At 49.1% G+C, this 16,135-nt stretch overlaps 1 protein-coding gene across 1 annotated transcript in view; it reads right to left on the reverse strand.

Moving 5' to 3' along the window:
* DDX47 (DEAD-box helicase 47) overlaps positions 1-16,135 on the reverse strand; it is a 58,167-nt gene that overhangs the window by 25,259 nt on the left and 16,773 nt on the right. The window contains exons 7-8 of the mRNA XM_029590468.1: positions 15,641-15,757; positions 3,190-3,336 (exon numbers count right to left, since the gene is read on the reverse strand). Coding sequence (XP_029446328.1) covers positions 3,190-3,336; positions 15,641-15,757 — 264 coding nt within the window. The remainder of the gene's footprint in view (positions 1-3,189; positions 3,337-15,640; positions 15,758-16,135) is intronic.

Below are 16,135 nucleotides of genomic sequence, written 5' to 3' on the forward strand. Positions count from 1 at the left end.
TCATAAAAGCTGGACAATCTGCCTCCTACGGCTTCTACACAGGAGTGGGGAACTCTGGCTTCACTGTACTGACTTTCTGCCTACGGTGCCCTGACTGGCCCCATCTCTGGCCGACCTGCGAGCTCCACAAAAGGACTGCTGGCGCCAGCCGCCCTGCTTCGCAGAGGCACCAGAAGAGGATTTGCTGGACCGAAACCTGCACGAACCCGAAACTGGGCACAAGCTGGAAAAACTCTTACTGGGCCTCTTGTCCTCTGGCAATCTGTTCCCCTTCGACTCCCCCAGCACCTTCATCAACTGATCCAAATCCTCCCTGAATAGGAGTTTTCACTTGAACAGGAGTTACAGAGCTGTGCCTTAGATGACAAATCCACTGACCATTTGCACAACCGCAGAAGTCTACAGGGCTGCCACTGCCGAAACCATGCTCCTAGCTGACATATGCACCAAATCATACAACGCATCTGCCACATAAGCAGCCTCGGCCTCCAGGTGGGCCACCTACAAGGAACTGCCATCTCCTGACACTGCACGATCTGGAGCCTTCTGCACCCAACTCAGATGGGCCCCCTGCATCAAACTGGCACAAACAGCTGCTCGAAGACTCAACCAGGGCTGGCAATTCGTCTCTATGAAAGAACCGTAACATGGTTCGATATGGTTCCAACCCAGGGGGAATTTCCCCTTCTTCCAAGGGATCTGGATTCTCCTCTTCATCTGTGCCATCAGGTCCCTACTAGGGATACCCTTGGTCAGGCGAGGCATGCCTCGAGGTCTTCCACTAGGAATGGGAGAGGGAGGCGTTACTGGCTGGTTCCATCCGGACAAGGGCAAGCGAGATAGTAGACTATGCCTTTACAAAGGCTTGTAGACCTGGAAAAATTCCACCCAAGAAAAAGCCGCTGGTTCCATAGCTAGTCCAGGGGAAACTGGGGTGGGTCCAGCTGAGTTTCCCTCTCCCACAGACGATCCAGACAAGGGATACTCAGGTCCAGAGTACCTCCAGTTAAGGCCGTGACTAATCCATCATCTGAATGGGAGAAGTCAGGTTTAGCAAAGTTCGAGGAAGCCAACTCTCCTTGGGCTTCCTCAATGTGCTGACAGTTTGGAATTCAGGTCAGGCTGTAAAGCTCTAATACAACAAGCAGCGCAGAGAGTAAGGTGCTTAGGTTTCTTGGTTGCCAGTGCCATTGGTGGTGGTAAGTGTGCATTCCAACTGGCTCACGCTTAAAAAAGTATATGTGCACAAATTTAGAGCGCCTAGTCAGGGTGTGGTAAGGCGCATGCTCAGTCCATGTGCTCGGCTCTTCCTCTATGCACTTACATTGTTGTGTGCGAAAGTACACGCTGATGTTATGCACATAGTGAGTGCGCAAAGCCGACGCACTGTGCGTTAGAGATGTGAATCGTGTGCCCGATCGTCTTAACAATCGGGTTCGGCTAGAGGGGGGGGAAAATCTGATCTGGGGTGATGTGAATAAGAGCCCTGGATGGCCGGCGCCAAAAGACGGCGCCGGCCAGCCAGGGCTCCTACCATGTGACAGGGGCCGGCCAATGGCACGGATACCCTGTCATATGGTAAGGGCAAAGGGCCATCGATGCCATCTTTATGAGTGGCAGCCGACGGCCCGAGAACGGGAGATCGCTCCCGGGACCACCACTAGACCACCAGGTAATTTTAAAATGTTTTGGGGGGGGGATCGGGAGGGTGGGGAAGCTAAGGGGTCGTTTTTAAAGGGTCGGGTGGGTTGTTTTTTTTATCGGGCCATCGGCGCCATTTTTGAGTGGCAGCCAAAATGGTGCCGATGGACCGAGAGCGGGAGATCGGTCCCCGCGCCCCCACTGGACCACCAGGTACTCGTAAAATGTTTTGGGGGGGTTCGGGAGGGTGGGGGAAGGTAAGGGATTCGTTTTATAGGGTCCGGGTGGGTTTAGGGGTTGTTTTGGTGTGCCGGTTTTCCCCGCCCTCCCCCTCCCCCGATTTTTCACGATAAATTGGGGGAATTTCTATTGTATCGCGACTCTTAACGATTTAAAATATATCTGACGATTTTTTAAAATAGTCAAAAAACGATTCACATCCCTGTGCGTACAGACATCCTACATAGGGCCGTACTGCACTCACAGAAACGCACGCAAGATGGCGCCAATGAGGCCGACCATGAGGTGTGCCTAAAGTGGGGCCTAGCCTATCAGAGGCTACTCAACACGCTCAGAGGCCCAATTCCCCTTACCCCACAGGAGTGGGAACGACATCTGTACAGCGCATTGATCATGGAGACCGGAGGAAATGTACCGGAAATCTCTCCAATCGTCTCTGGATCGTTAAATCTTTTCCCCTTTTTTTTTTTTAAACTTACTTGGGCTCAGTAATTACCGGCTGAGTATAGAGACAGTCTCCGGTGGAAAAGGACTTTGGCTGTCACCATCACGCTTGGCTTCCTGCACCCGGTGCCACCGGCTACTGGACCAAGTCACACCTCTGAGGGATCGTGGAAATCGCCTCAGGAATTCTCAACTGGGGGAGGGACCATTAGGTTTTACTGCAGGAGAGTGGGGCTTAAATTTTCTTCAATTTGGAATGTAGAATTTCTCCTTCGAAGAAGTAAATCCCCATATGGAGAGGTATGTCCACCGTCTCGGCTGGAGACAGAGAATACTGGAGCTGAGGTCACTGCAGGGGTATGTATAGGGTGACATCAGCTTTGAAATCTGACTCAGTCTCCATCTGCTGGCAGGGGAGAATAACTCATTGGTCCTGAGGCCATCTGGCTACACGCTAGGAAAGTTTCTTTTCTCAAAGTGAATTTTATTTACCACTATCCCTGAACCAGTTTGTAATCCAGTTCACCACACCTTGGCAGCCACTTGCAGGCTGCTCATTTTATATATGCTTTGCTGAAATCCAAGCAAACCACATCCAGCGCATACCCTTGATTTAATTCACTAGTCATCCAATCAAAGAAATTGATCAGTTTCATTTGACATGATGATCTTCTGGTAAAAAAACAAAACCCACTGCCTCGGATTCTGAAACTCACTAGATTCTAGACACTAATATATTTTCCTTCATAGAATCTACATTAAATTTTCCCACCACCAGATTAGACCAACTTGCCTATAGTTTTACAAAAAGGGAAAACATTCACCCTCCTCCAGTCCCATGGGACTGCTTGGGCAGGCACTTACTTGGCTCATCTGGCCGTGCAGTGGGATGGCAGTGAAGCCCAGGTTGCGGAGGACCAGGGCCACCCTCTGTGTGTTGTTACAAGTGCTGCAGAAGATCATGAAAGAGTTCCCAGCAAGTTCATTCAGAATGTACACCAGGTAACTGTCCTGCAAGTGAGAGAGGAGAGCTGTGCATTATCACATAGAGGGTGGAAGCAGAGGAGGGGGCGGGAGGGACAGGAGAAGGGAGACAAGGATCTAGGTCACCAGAGAAAAAGTCATGTAGCTTCAATGGCACACAATTTAGGAAACTAAGTGGTTGAAAGCTAAGAAATTCCCTGTTTTGATTCTAATATTACATAAGAACATAAAAAATGCCATACTGAGTCAGACCAAAGGTCCATCAAGCCCAGAATCCTGTCTCCAACAGTGGTCAATCTAGTACCTGGCAGGATCCCAAAGAATAAATCCAATCCTTATTCATAACCTGGGATAAGCAGTGGCTTTCCCAAGTCTACAAGGCTAATAATGGTTTAAAGACTTTTTCTCCAGGAATCTGACTAAACCCTTTTTAAATCCCAATTTGATAACAGCATTTACCACATCCTTCGGCAAAAATTTCACAATTTAATTGTTCACTGACTGAAGAAATACGTTCTCCAATTTGTTTTAAATATGCTACCTATTAATTTCACGGAATGTTCCCTAGTCCTAGCGCTATCTGGAAGAGTAAATAAGCATTCTCTTTTTACCTATTCCACCCTACACATGATTTATAGTTCTCTATCATTTCTCCTCTCAGCCATCTCTTCTCCAAGCTGAAGAGCCCTAAATTGTTTAGCATTTCCTCAGAGGGGAGCCGTTCCATCCCCTTTATTATTTTTGTTTCTCTTCTTTGTACCTTTTCTAGTTACACTATATTTATTTTGAGATGGGGCAGCCAGGATTGCATACAATACTCAAAAGTGCAGACACATCATGGACATTAAGATATCCTAAGTTTTATTTTATTGTTAGTTAGAACAAAAGAATTGCCATATGGGGACAAACTCAGAGTCCATCAAGCCCAGTATCCTGTTTCCAATAGTGACCAAACCAGGGCACAAGTACCTAGCAAGATCCTAAATAGTAGAAAGATCCCATACTGCTACCACCCAAGGATAAAGTAGTTGTGTTCCTCAAATCTATCTGGTTAATACTAGTTTATGGACTTTTCCTCTAAGAACTTGTTCAACCCTTTTTTAAACCCAGCTATGCTAACTGCCTTTGCCACATTTTCCAACAATGAATTCCAGAATTTAATTGTGCATTGAACGAAAAAAAAAATATTCTCCGATTTGTTTAAAAATGTTCTACTTATTAACTTCATGGAATGGCCCCCAGTACTTGTATTTTTTGAAAGAGTAAAAAAAAAAAAAAAAAAAAAATCATTGCACATTTACCATCTCTCTCAAACTACTGCTTTTGAATGCTGGTATAAATTCGTCTTTCTAAAAGAAGGTTTATGTGCTGCCAAATTAAATTAATAAAATAATGGAGAAATTACTTACCTGATAATTTTGTTTTCTTTAGTGTAGACAGATGGACTCAGGACCAGTGGGTTATGTGCTCTTCTGCTAGCAGATGGGAGAAGGAGTCAGATTTCAAAGCTGACGTCACCCTAGATATACCCCTGCCGTGACCTCAGCTCCTCAGTATTCTCTTTGAAAAGCCATTGTTGACATTTATATTGGCTAATTAAAAACTTGATTAAAACTGGAGACCGCCAGTGCACTCAACCAACATAACGCTGACACCCTTCCTAATGTGGGTGCCCTGAACTACAGGTAGGGTAATGGTTTACCCATATTTGTATAGCATAGCGGTTCGCTTTCCAGGCTCTTCTTTGGTGACTCTCCTGGGCAGCCGTGGGCGGGATGCTGAGTCCATCTGTCTACACTAAGGAAAACGAAATTATTAGGTAAGTAATTTCTCCATTTCCTAGCGTGTAGCCAGGTGTACAAAAGCTACTCCCGGTTGGGGCAGGAGGCTGCCCGTGGCCCACTTAGCACTGCCCTTGCGAAGGCTGCGTCTTCTCGAGCTAGACATCCAGGTGGTAGAACCTGGAGAAGGTGTGTAAGGATGACCACGTCGCCGCTCGACAGATGTCGGCCGGTGACAGAAGTTTGGCCTCTGCCCAGGATACTGCCTGGGCCCTAGTAGAATGAGCCTTAACCTGCCTCTATATAAGCTGCCTTGATTACGTCCTTGATCCAGCGAGCTATAGTCGCTCGTGAGGCTGCTTTGCCTTGTTTCTTCCCGCTGTGAAGAACAAACAAGCGATCTGTTTTGTGCAGCGGCTCTGATAGCTCTATGTATCGTACTAGGAGTCTGCCAACATTTAGGTGACGAATAAGTCGGGAGTCTTCAGAGTCCTTATGTCCCTCTGGTGATGGTAGGATGATGGATTGATTCAAGTGAAACCTCGAGACCACTTTCGATAGGAAGAAGGGGATGATGCGAAGCTATATTGCTCCTGGAGTGAAATGGAGGAATGGATCCAGACAGGATAGTGCTGTAGTTCCGAGATGCGACGGGCCGAGCATATTGCCACCAAGAAGACTGTCTTTAGCGTTAAAAGGCACAGTGACAGATTGCGCATTGGCTTGAAGGAATGTCCTGCTAAAAAGTCCAATACCAGGTTGAGATTCCATATGGGGACCGGCCTCTTCAGGGGTGGTCGGAGCTGCTTAACCTCTTTTAGGAAACGGGCCATATCCGGGTGTGCAGACAGACAGTTTCAGTTTACTTCAGCTCTGAAGCAGGAAAGAGCTGCTACCTGAACCTTGAGTGACAACCCTTTCTTCATACCGTCCTGTAGGAATTCCAGAATCATGAGGATCTTGGCTATTCGTAGGGGCACCCCGCAGACCTCGCACCAGACTTCGAATATTCTCCAGATCCTTATGTATGCCAGGGACATTGAGAACTTCCACACGCGGAGCAAGGTGGCGATCACGGCCTTTGAATAACCGCGCTTCTTCAGGCAAGTGCTCTCAAGGGCCAGACCATAAGAGAGAATCAAGACAGATCTTCATGAAGGATCGGTTCCTGCTGGAGAAGGTCCCTGTGTGGAGGGAGGTGCAGAGGGCTCCCCGCAAGGAGTCTTTGCATGTTTGCATACCATGGGCATATGGGCATCTGGGCAGTCCAGAGCCACTATTAGGACTAGTCCTCTGGGGATTTCTATCTTGCGGATGATCTTTCCCAGTAGAGGCCATGGAGGGAAGGCGTAGAGTAAGTCCTCCTCTGGCCAGCTCTGAATGAGGGCGTCGATCCTTTGGGAGTGCTGCTCTCATCTGCAGCTGAAGAACCAGGGGACTTTGGCATTGCGAGATGTGGCCAGTAGGTCCATGGTCTGGCGGCCCCAGCGATATACTATCAACTGGAAGCCTCTGGTCGACAGCGCCCACTCCCCTGGGTCCAGGCTTTCCCTGCTGAGGAAGTCGCTGAGACGTCTTTTCCTGCGATGTGGGAGGCCGAGATCCCTTGTAGGTTTATCTCTGCCTATTCCATGAGGGGGTCTATCTCCAGAGACACCTGCTGGCTCCTGGTTCCTCCCTGGCAGTTGATGTAGGCAACCGTTGTTGCGTTGTCCGACATCACTCGAATCGCTTGCCCTTGGAGCCTGTAACTGAACTGCAGGCACGCTAGTCTGACCGCTCAAGCTTCCAGGTGGTTTATGTTCCATTTCGCCTCTTCCTTGGTCCATTGTCCCTGACCATCAGTTCCTGGTAGTGGGCTCCCCATCCTCGGATGCTCGCGTCTGTAGTGAGTACGATCCAGTTCAGTGGGGATAGGCTTACGCCTCTGCTTAGGTGGTTTTCCTGCAGCCACCACTGGAGCCAAGAGCATACCTCCCATTGGTAGGTAGAGCCGAATCTAGTACTCTTGGGACAGTGGGTTCCAGCGGGACAGCAAGGAGTATTGGAGTGGTCGCATGTGGGCCCTTGCCCACGGTACTACTTCCAGAGTTGATGCCATGAGGCCTAGGACCTGAAGGTAGTCCCCATACCTTGGGGAGTGTTCTGGATATCAATCGGCACACTTGTTCCATCAGTTTCCTGCTCCTCGGGGGGGGAAGGAAGACCTTGTTCTGCTTGGTGTCGAACCGGGCATCCAGGTATTCTAAGGACTGAGAGGGCTGTAGGCTGCTCTTGTCCATGTTCACAACCCAACCGAGTTCCTGAAGGAAGGTCCTGACTCTGTTGGTCACCTGAAGGCTCTCTTCTGGTGACTTCGCCCCGATCAGCCAATTGTCCAAGTAGGGGTGTACCAGGATCCCTTCTTTTCTCAGTGTTGCCACCACGACCACCATAATTTTGGAGCATGTTCTGGGGGCAGTTGCCAGTCCGTAGAAAAAACATTGGTGGTCTTGAGGGACTGGAATGTGAAGGTAGGCTTCAGAGAGATCCAGGGAGATCCCGGTTGCACTGCCATTATTACGGACCAGATAGTTTCTATGTGGAAGTATAGTATCTGTAGATGACGGTTGACGCCCTTAAGGTCCAGGATGGGTCTGAATGACCCCTCCCTTCTTGGGCATGATAAAATAGATGGAATAACGCCCTGTATTTAGCTGGAGTGTAGGCACTGCTGTTATATAGCCTTCAGACTGAGTAGTCTTGTCAGTGTGGATTCCACTGCCAGTTTCTTGAGGTGAGAGTGGCAGGGTGATGATATAAACTTGTCTCAAGGGACGCTGTGAAACTCCAGAGCGTAGCCTTCTCGTATGATGTTCAGAACCCATTTGTCAGACGTGATCTCGACCCATCGTTGGGAGAGTCAACCCTCTATTTCCTCTTCCTGTGGATGGGTCTTGCCCATTCTCATTGGGAATTTTGAATCGAGCCTGCACCTGGACCTGTTCCTCTTTTGGGTTGTCTGTTCCGAAAGGACTGAGACCTCCCAGAAGGTCGTGCTGTCTGGAAGGACCGGTTTCTGTAGGACCGGAAGCATTGGGAGCCTCTGCCCCAGGCTCTCCTGGGAGAGGGACGCTGGGATCTCTTTCCTCTGCCTTCTGATAGACGAGGCACTGGAGATTCGCCCTACCTACCAGCTAGTTTCTCCAATTCACTTCCAAATAGAAGAGATCCCTTAAAGGGCATTCTTGTGAGGTTCACCTTACAGGTTGCATCTGCTGACTAGTTGCGCAGCCATAATTGCCTTCTAGCCACTACTACTGAGGCTATTCCTCTGGCTGAGGTACGCACTAGGTCTGAGCTTGCATCTGCCAGGAAGGCTGCAGAAGGCTCGATTGCCTCTCCAGCGTATGCTCCATAACTATCTGTCTCAAGAGAGAGAAGCAAGCAGGAGCAAGCCACTAGAGCGCAGCAGGAATCGATTTGCAGTGTCATTGCTGTTGCGTCGAATGCGTGCATAAGGATGGATTCTAATAGTCTATCTTGAGCATCCTTCAATGCTTCTCCTCCCTCAACAGGAATGGTCGTTCGCTTCGAGACGGCACAGACCATGGTGTCCACTTTTGGGAAACATAGGCGTTCCTTGGTTGCGGGTTCCAGAGGGTATAAGGATTCCAAGGCCTGCCCTCCTTTCAAGCACGCCTCCGGGGACTCCCATTCCAGGTCAATCAGTTCCTGAATGGTTTCCAGCACTGGAAAATAGCAAGAAGCCTTATGAAGGGACACCAGGATGGGGTTCTTCTTTGGTTCGCCATATGGTCCGTGCCTGGAATCCCTAGAGTCTTCAGAGTCTGGGAGACAAGGGCTGGCAATTCCTCCCTGTGGAAGAAGCGAAGCATGGTTCTGTATGGTTCCAGGCCTGGAGGGATTTCCCCTTCCTCCAGTGAGTCCTTATCGCCAGCTATGGTGTCTGGGTCCCTGTCAGAGATACTCTTGGTGAGGCATGTCTCAAGGCCCCCAGACAGGGCCAGGGAAATCAGGTGCCCCTGGCTGGGGTTCCACCCAGGTTGCCACTGGGGCTGACTGAGCCTGAACAAAGACTTGTAGTCCTTGGAAAGATTTCCACCAAGAGAAGGCCCCTGGGTCCATGCTTATCCCTTGGGACGCCGGAGTAGGGGTTACTGAAGAGCCCTTTCGCGGTGAGGACGCCATCTCGGAATGGTTCAGCCCCGGGTAGCTGTCGGATAAGGTCATTGCTGACCCGTCCTCTGACTGGGATAGACCACGCTTGGAAAACATTTGAAAATCTAGTCCTCCCTGGGCTTCCTCACAGCATTGACACAAGCATTACTCCAGGTCGGGCTGTGCTGCTCTGATGTCAAAAAAGCAAACAGAATGTTGGGAATTATTAGAAAGGGAATGGTGAATAAAACGGAAAATGTCATAATGCCTCTGTATCGCTCCATGGTAAGACTGCACCTTGAATACTGTGTACAATTCTGGTCGTCACATCTCAAAAAAGATATAATTGCGATGGAGAAGGTACAGAGAAAGGCTACCAAAATGATAAGGGGAATGGAACAGTTCCCCCCTATGAGGAAAGACTAAAGAGGTTAGGACTTTTCAGCTTGGAGAAGAGACGGCTGAGGGGGGATATGATAGAGGTGTTTAAAATCATGAGAGGTCTAGAACGGGTAGATGTGAATCGGTTGTTTACTCTTTCAGATAATAGAAAGACTAGGGGGGCACTCCATGAAGTTAGCATGTGGCACATTTAAAACTAATTGTAGAAAGTTCTTTTTTTACTCAACGCACAATTAAACTCTGGCATTTGTTGCCAGAGGATGTGGTTAGTGCAGTTAGTATAGTTGTGTTTAAAAAAGGATTGGATAAGTTCTTGGTGGAGAAGTCCATTACCTATTAATTAAGTTGACTTAGAAAACAGCCACTGCTATTACTAGCAACGGTAACATGGAATAGACTTAGTTTTTGGGTACCTGCCAGGTTCTTATGGCCTGGATTGGCCACTGTTGGAAACAGGATGCTGGGCTTGATGGACCCTTGGTCTGACACAGTATGGCATGTTCTTATGATGTGGCAGGCCACGCAAAGGGAGTGTCGTCTGGGCTTCTTTGCCGCCGGGGCCATCGCATCTGTATACTTGGTATCCGGTGCGCACAGGTAATGCGTCTGGGTATGCGTATGCGTGGCTGTGTGCTTGTAAAAACGCCCGTTGTGCGTCCAGGCGGCCAGCCTGCCCCTCGCGTACCGACAGCCGAAGGGGGAAGATGGCGCCAGAGCCCACCGCGTGCAAGATGACGTTGCCAGGGTCACCACGTGGTTGACCCACCGAGCCGAAAATGGGGCCTAGCCCATTGGAAACTGCTCAACCCGTTTGGAGCCCACCCTTTTTTCTCACCGGGATCGGGACGAAGTCGGTACGGTGCGCCGAGCAAGGAGACCAGAGGAGACTCGCCGGAGTCCTTCTTCTCTGGATTTTTTTAAAACTTACCTGGTCTCAGCGTTTACTGGCTGAGTGCCGAGACAGTCTCCAGCTATGGGGGAGAGGGCTTTTTCCTTCACCGCCGTGCTTAGCTTTGCACCTGCTGCCTTTCAGCCGCTTCAGCGGCTAAGTCCATGCAGGGAGCTGGCTACCAGTCCAAGGCACCTCTGAGGGATCGGAGATTGCCTCAGGAATTCTCGACTGGGGGAGAGACCCTTAGGTATCACCACAGCGGTAAATGCTTCTTTTCTTTTTTTTGTAATCCTGCTAGCACTGTGCTAGCAAGGGGATAGCGTCCACAACTGCTAGGGAGACGGAGAGATACTGAGGAGCCGAGGTCACGGCAGGGGAATATCTAGGGTGACGTCAGCTTTGAAATCTGACTCAGTCTCCCATCTGCTAGAAGAGGAGCACATAATCCACTGGTCCTGAGTCCATCTGGCTACACGGTAGGAAATTAACTGCTTTTAGAAAAAAAACAAGTGGTAGGAAAGGAAAATTGGTTCATACCTGCTAATTTTCGTTCCTGTAGTACCACGGATCAGCCCAGACTCCTGGGTTTTGCCTCCCCTTCAGCAGATGGAGACAGAGAAGTTTTAATGGACTCCGTCCTATACCCTTGAGGTGCAACCTAGAGTCTGTCAGTATTACACTGTACCCAAGCAGAAAATTCAACCATAGCATCTATATAAACCACCACCTCTCCCCGAAGAGCAGAAGGAATGAAAAACCAAAAACTTGTTGAACAAATGAAGGCCCTTACTCTTACCCTGAAAAGGGGGGCATGTTGAAAAACTTGTAGAAAACACTAACTACCAGCTGAGCGGACTCTCCATTTTCCCTTGAGTGGGACTCTGGGCTGATCCATGGTACTACGGGAACGAAAATTAGCAAGAACGAACCAATTTTCCTTTCCCTGTACGTACCCGGATCAGCCCAGAATCCTGGGATGTACCAAAGCTTCCCTAATCAGGGTGGGACCGAGAGAGTCCCGCTCGGAGCACACTGGCCCCGAAGGAACCGGGCTCTGGAGCCCAGACATCTAAATGATAATGCCTCGCAAACATATGTGTAGACTTCCAGGTAGCTGCTATACAAATCTCTTGCGGCGGCAACTCGCCCAGGAGGCCGCTTGTGATCAGGTAGAATGACCTTTAAGACCGATAGGGATCAGACGACCCTACACGATGTACGCTGATGCAATAACTTCCTTCAACCAGCACACGATAGAGGCTTTTGATGCCTTGTGACCCTTCTTGGGGCCACTCCACAGCACGAATAGATGGTCCAAAAGACGAAAACTGGTCGTAACCTCCAGGTAATGCAACAATGCCCTCTTCACATCCAGCTTTCTTAATTCCCTCAACTCAGGATTAGAGGAATCCAGTCCCGCAAAGGAAGGGAGCTCCGCTGACTGATTTAAATGAAAGGAGGACACCACCTTCGGAAGAAAGGAGGGAACTGTGCGTAATGAAACTCCCATCTCTGAAATCCGTAAAAACGGTTCCCTGCAAGACAAAGCCCGAAGCTCGGAAACATGCCATGCCGAGGAAATAGGCACCAGAAAAATGACCTTCAGCATCAAATCCTTCAAGGTCGCCCATTTCAAAGGTTCAAAAGGAGCATCACAAAGGGCGCGGAGAACCAGATTCAATTTCCAGGAGTGACAAGGATCCTGGACTGGAGGCCGCAAATGCTTGGCCCCTTTCAGAAAACGAACCAAGTCCGGATGAGAGGCTAGGGTCACTCCCTGCACTTTACCACGCAAACAGCCAAGGGTAGCCACTTGAACTCGCAGGGAATTAAAAGCCAAGCCTTTGGCTAACCCCGCCTGTAAGAAGTCCAGAATATTTGAAATAGAAGCCCTGGACGGTTGCACAGCACGTTCTGTACACCAGGATTCAAAAACTACCCAAACTCGAACATATGCCATGGATGTAGAGTTCTTCCTGGACTGTAAGAGTGAAACCACCACCGCATCAGAGTAACCCTTACTCCTTAACCTCTGCCGTTCAAAAGCCATGCCGCTAGACAAAAGCATTCTACCTCTCCGAAACAAACAGAACACTGATGCAGAAGATTGGGAGATGGCCGAAACCGAAGCAGACCGCCCACTGCTAGATTCAGGAGATCCAGAAACCACGGATGCCTTGGTCACTCAGGAGCTACGAGTACCACCTTTCCTGGATGAACCACGATGCGGTGTAGAACCTTTACAACTTCTGGTAATGGGTACAACTTATCCATGGGCGCAGCTGACCTTCAATCCGAGATCCGGAGTGTCCCACTCTCCGAACAAGAAGTCAGTCACCGACATGAAAAGGACCGAGCTGGAACCTCTGAGACCCAGCATCGCCGGATCCACTGCTCCCATCCGTGAATCCTCCTGCGGAACTTCAATTCCGAGCTCTTCCAGAATATTCAGGATAAGCGGATCCAATTCCTCCTTTTGGAATAAGCAGACCACCTTGGGATCATCGCCATCCACCGCAGAAACGCCTCCGTGCTTGAGAACCAGGGGCTGACAATCCTGGCCTGCATCCTGCCCCTGAGGGTCCTGCGGGGAAGGGCCCCCCCCAGATAGATCCAAAGATGACAGCCACAGACTAAGAGGGCGTTTAGACTTCGTTGACCTCCCCCGGCGGGAACCTGGGGCACTTGCACGAGCAGTGGACCCCTGAGACCTTGCCTCTCTGGCGCTTGGACGCTCTCCGTGCCTTGAACATTTTGTGAAAAAACTTCACCAAGTCCGAGGAGAACGACGAAGAAAACACATCTGAGGCCTCCTCAGGGTCATCGGAAGCATCTGCCTGATCTTCCTGCGACTTGCCCCCCCCCGGAGTGCCCTGGTCACGGAGAGAGAGGTGGTGGGGAATTCTGTGCCTCCAGCGCAGCTCTCTCTGCATTCCTAAAGGTCTTCAAAATGGCTTCCGTCCCTGCACTAAGCAAGAACAGGTCAGACGGCTGGGGCAGAGCTGCAAGCCTTCCAGGCTCCCTGCGCCGCAAGGAACTGCTGCTGTCACGGGGATTCACCTCGGCAGACCTCCCCGAGGTCCCTTCACCCTCGAGACGCAGTCAGCGTAAATACCGTGCCCGAGAGAGGCCTGTGCGCGCGCTGCCACAGGCGGAGCAAGCCGCACCATGAGGCATCTCCACAGGCTAAATTTATCCCCGATCAGCTGAGGGAAGTTGCGCGCCAAAAATAGACCTGGCGGTCACAGCCTTCGCGCGAGCCGAAACGCGGCGGTAAGGCAGGCAGGGATGAGCTGGAGAGAACGCTGGGCCGGTCAACAGCAAAAAAATCACTTTACCTCTTTTTTTTTTTTTTACCGTGCTCTGAAGACTCTGCCGACCTGCCTGCCGAGGGTGAGTGAGCCGGGTTCCCCGGTATCACCCTCCGGCTCTAGCAGTCCCCAGGTTCTCAACCCTCTGCTCTTTTGCCTCTAATACCAGGTGGGGGGATGGTCCCACGAGGACCTGCCAACCCCCTGGAAGGCTTGGAGGAAACTTATTATTATTAAAGGCTTTTATATACCGACTTTCTTGATACAAATCAAATCAACTCGGTTTACATCGAACTAAGCAGTAACTATAACCATCCAGTCAACAAGAGATAATTTAAAGGAGCATAAAGTTACATTATAACAAGGATGCCTTAACTGGGAGAAGAAAAAAAAGAGAGGGAGAACGAAGATAAATTACTATATACAATGGAATATGGGAGGGAGGCAATGAGCCGACCTCATGATGACTTGTGAGTATAATTAGTGTTTGTTTATTTACATGAGTGATGGAATAGTTCTAAATCAGGCTGTTGGCGGGGAAGGCTCGGCAGAACAGCCAAGTCTTTAATTTCTTTTTGAAAGTTGGTAGACAAGTTTCCTGCCTGAGGTCCGGAGGCATGGCGTTCCAGATGGAGGGACCTGTGATAGAGAATGTCCTGTCTCTGATATTTGAGTGGTGTACAATTTTGATTGGAGGAACATGTAAGGATCCCTTGTAGGCATCCCTTAGGGGTCTGGCCGTCAAGTGCAATTTGAGAGGGTGTAAAAGATCAAGTGGGGTCTGATGGTGAATATTTTTGTGGATAATTGTCAGTGATTTATGGAGAATCCTGAAGTTCACTGGGAGCCAGTGAAGATCTTTTAGAATGGGGGTGATATGCGTTCTCCGATTAGTATTCGTTAAAATTCTCGCCGCAGCATTTTGGAGCAGCTGGAGGGGTTTTATAGTAGAAGGTGGTAGACCTTGCAAGATGGAATTGCAGTAGTCAATCTTGGAGAACAGAATGGCTTGAAAAACTTGCTGTGTCTTCCTTGCTGTTCCTGCACAAGCAACTTTCTTTTTTTTTTTTAAAAAGAGCCAGAAACCTTCCAAATATCTGATCTCTGACTAATACTAACAATTACACCAGGTAAGTAAACGATTAAGTAAACCAATTAAGTAAAAACCCAGACTCTAGGGATTGCACCTCCACCATCTGCTGGAGACAGAAATACTGACAGACTCTAGGTGGCACCTCAGGGGTATAGGATGGAGTCCGTTAAAATGTCTGTGTCTCCATCTGCTGTAGGGGAGGCAAAACCCATGAGTCTGGGCTGATCCGGGTACACACAGGGAATCTTTATTTTGTTTTCTGTTATAAAAGTATTCATCCTGTAGCAGGTGCATATGAGAATAACTTTCTCCTGTTCAGTACTTGCTCTTTGCCACAATGTTTATAGCAAACTCTTCAGTAGCCTAAGTAAATTATTATATTGTACAGATAGGGTGGTTGAAAAGTGCAAAGAGGAGAAAGACCTTGTACACCAATAGTGCATGAAACAGAGGTGAGAAGTCAAGATTTGCAGACAGAAGTGGGACAGGGCATAAGAACTTAAACTGAGATGGGATGGGATGAAGTTATATACAGCGTGTAGAAGAGGGTGTGCCAGAGGGAAATCCCAAAGGGATGAAGAGAAGATTATATGGAGTGTAAGCTGTGTGCCATAGGGGCATGCTACCCTGAATTTGGATGGGATGACAAAATGAGATGGAAGGTAATGTGTGTGCCAGAGGGGTGCATTACCTTGAATTTGGATGGGATGAAGATGTAGTACTGCTGCAATTTCTCCACCGTCTGGTACTTGGATGACACAGCACATTTTACAGGGTCCTTGAGAGCTGCTCGCTGCAGTTTTTGAACCTAGGGAGAGAAAGATGTTCTCCATTTTCCTATTCTCTTAGAGGAGTCTCCCCACACTAGCTCAGACTGTTAACCACTTTCCAATAAGTCCTACACACGTTGGCTATCTGTCCGGGTTAGATACTTGTGCTCCAGGTACACAGCTTTTGAATGTGGTGTTTTGTCCCTCCCTCTTTTCTCTTGCATTGCTCTGAACCCCTCTGGCTGAGTGCACTCTTCCTCTGGGACTCATCCAGTGTCACCGAGGGACGCAAGAGATATATTACTACTACATGGCAAAATTGAAACAACGGCACTTGTAAGGTAAGGGAGCCACAAAGGAGAAATTACTTACCTGATAATTTCGTTTTCCTTCGTGTAGACAGATAGACTCAGGAC

This window comes from Rhinatrema bivittatum, chromosome 2 (genome assembly GCF_901001135.1).
Source record: "Rhinatrema bivittatum chromosome 2, aRhiBiv1.1, whole genome shotgun sequence".
Taxonomy (NCBI): Eukaryota; Metazoa; Chordata; class Amphibia; order Gymnophiona; family Rhinatrematidae; genus Rhinatrema; species Rhinatrema bivittatum.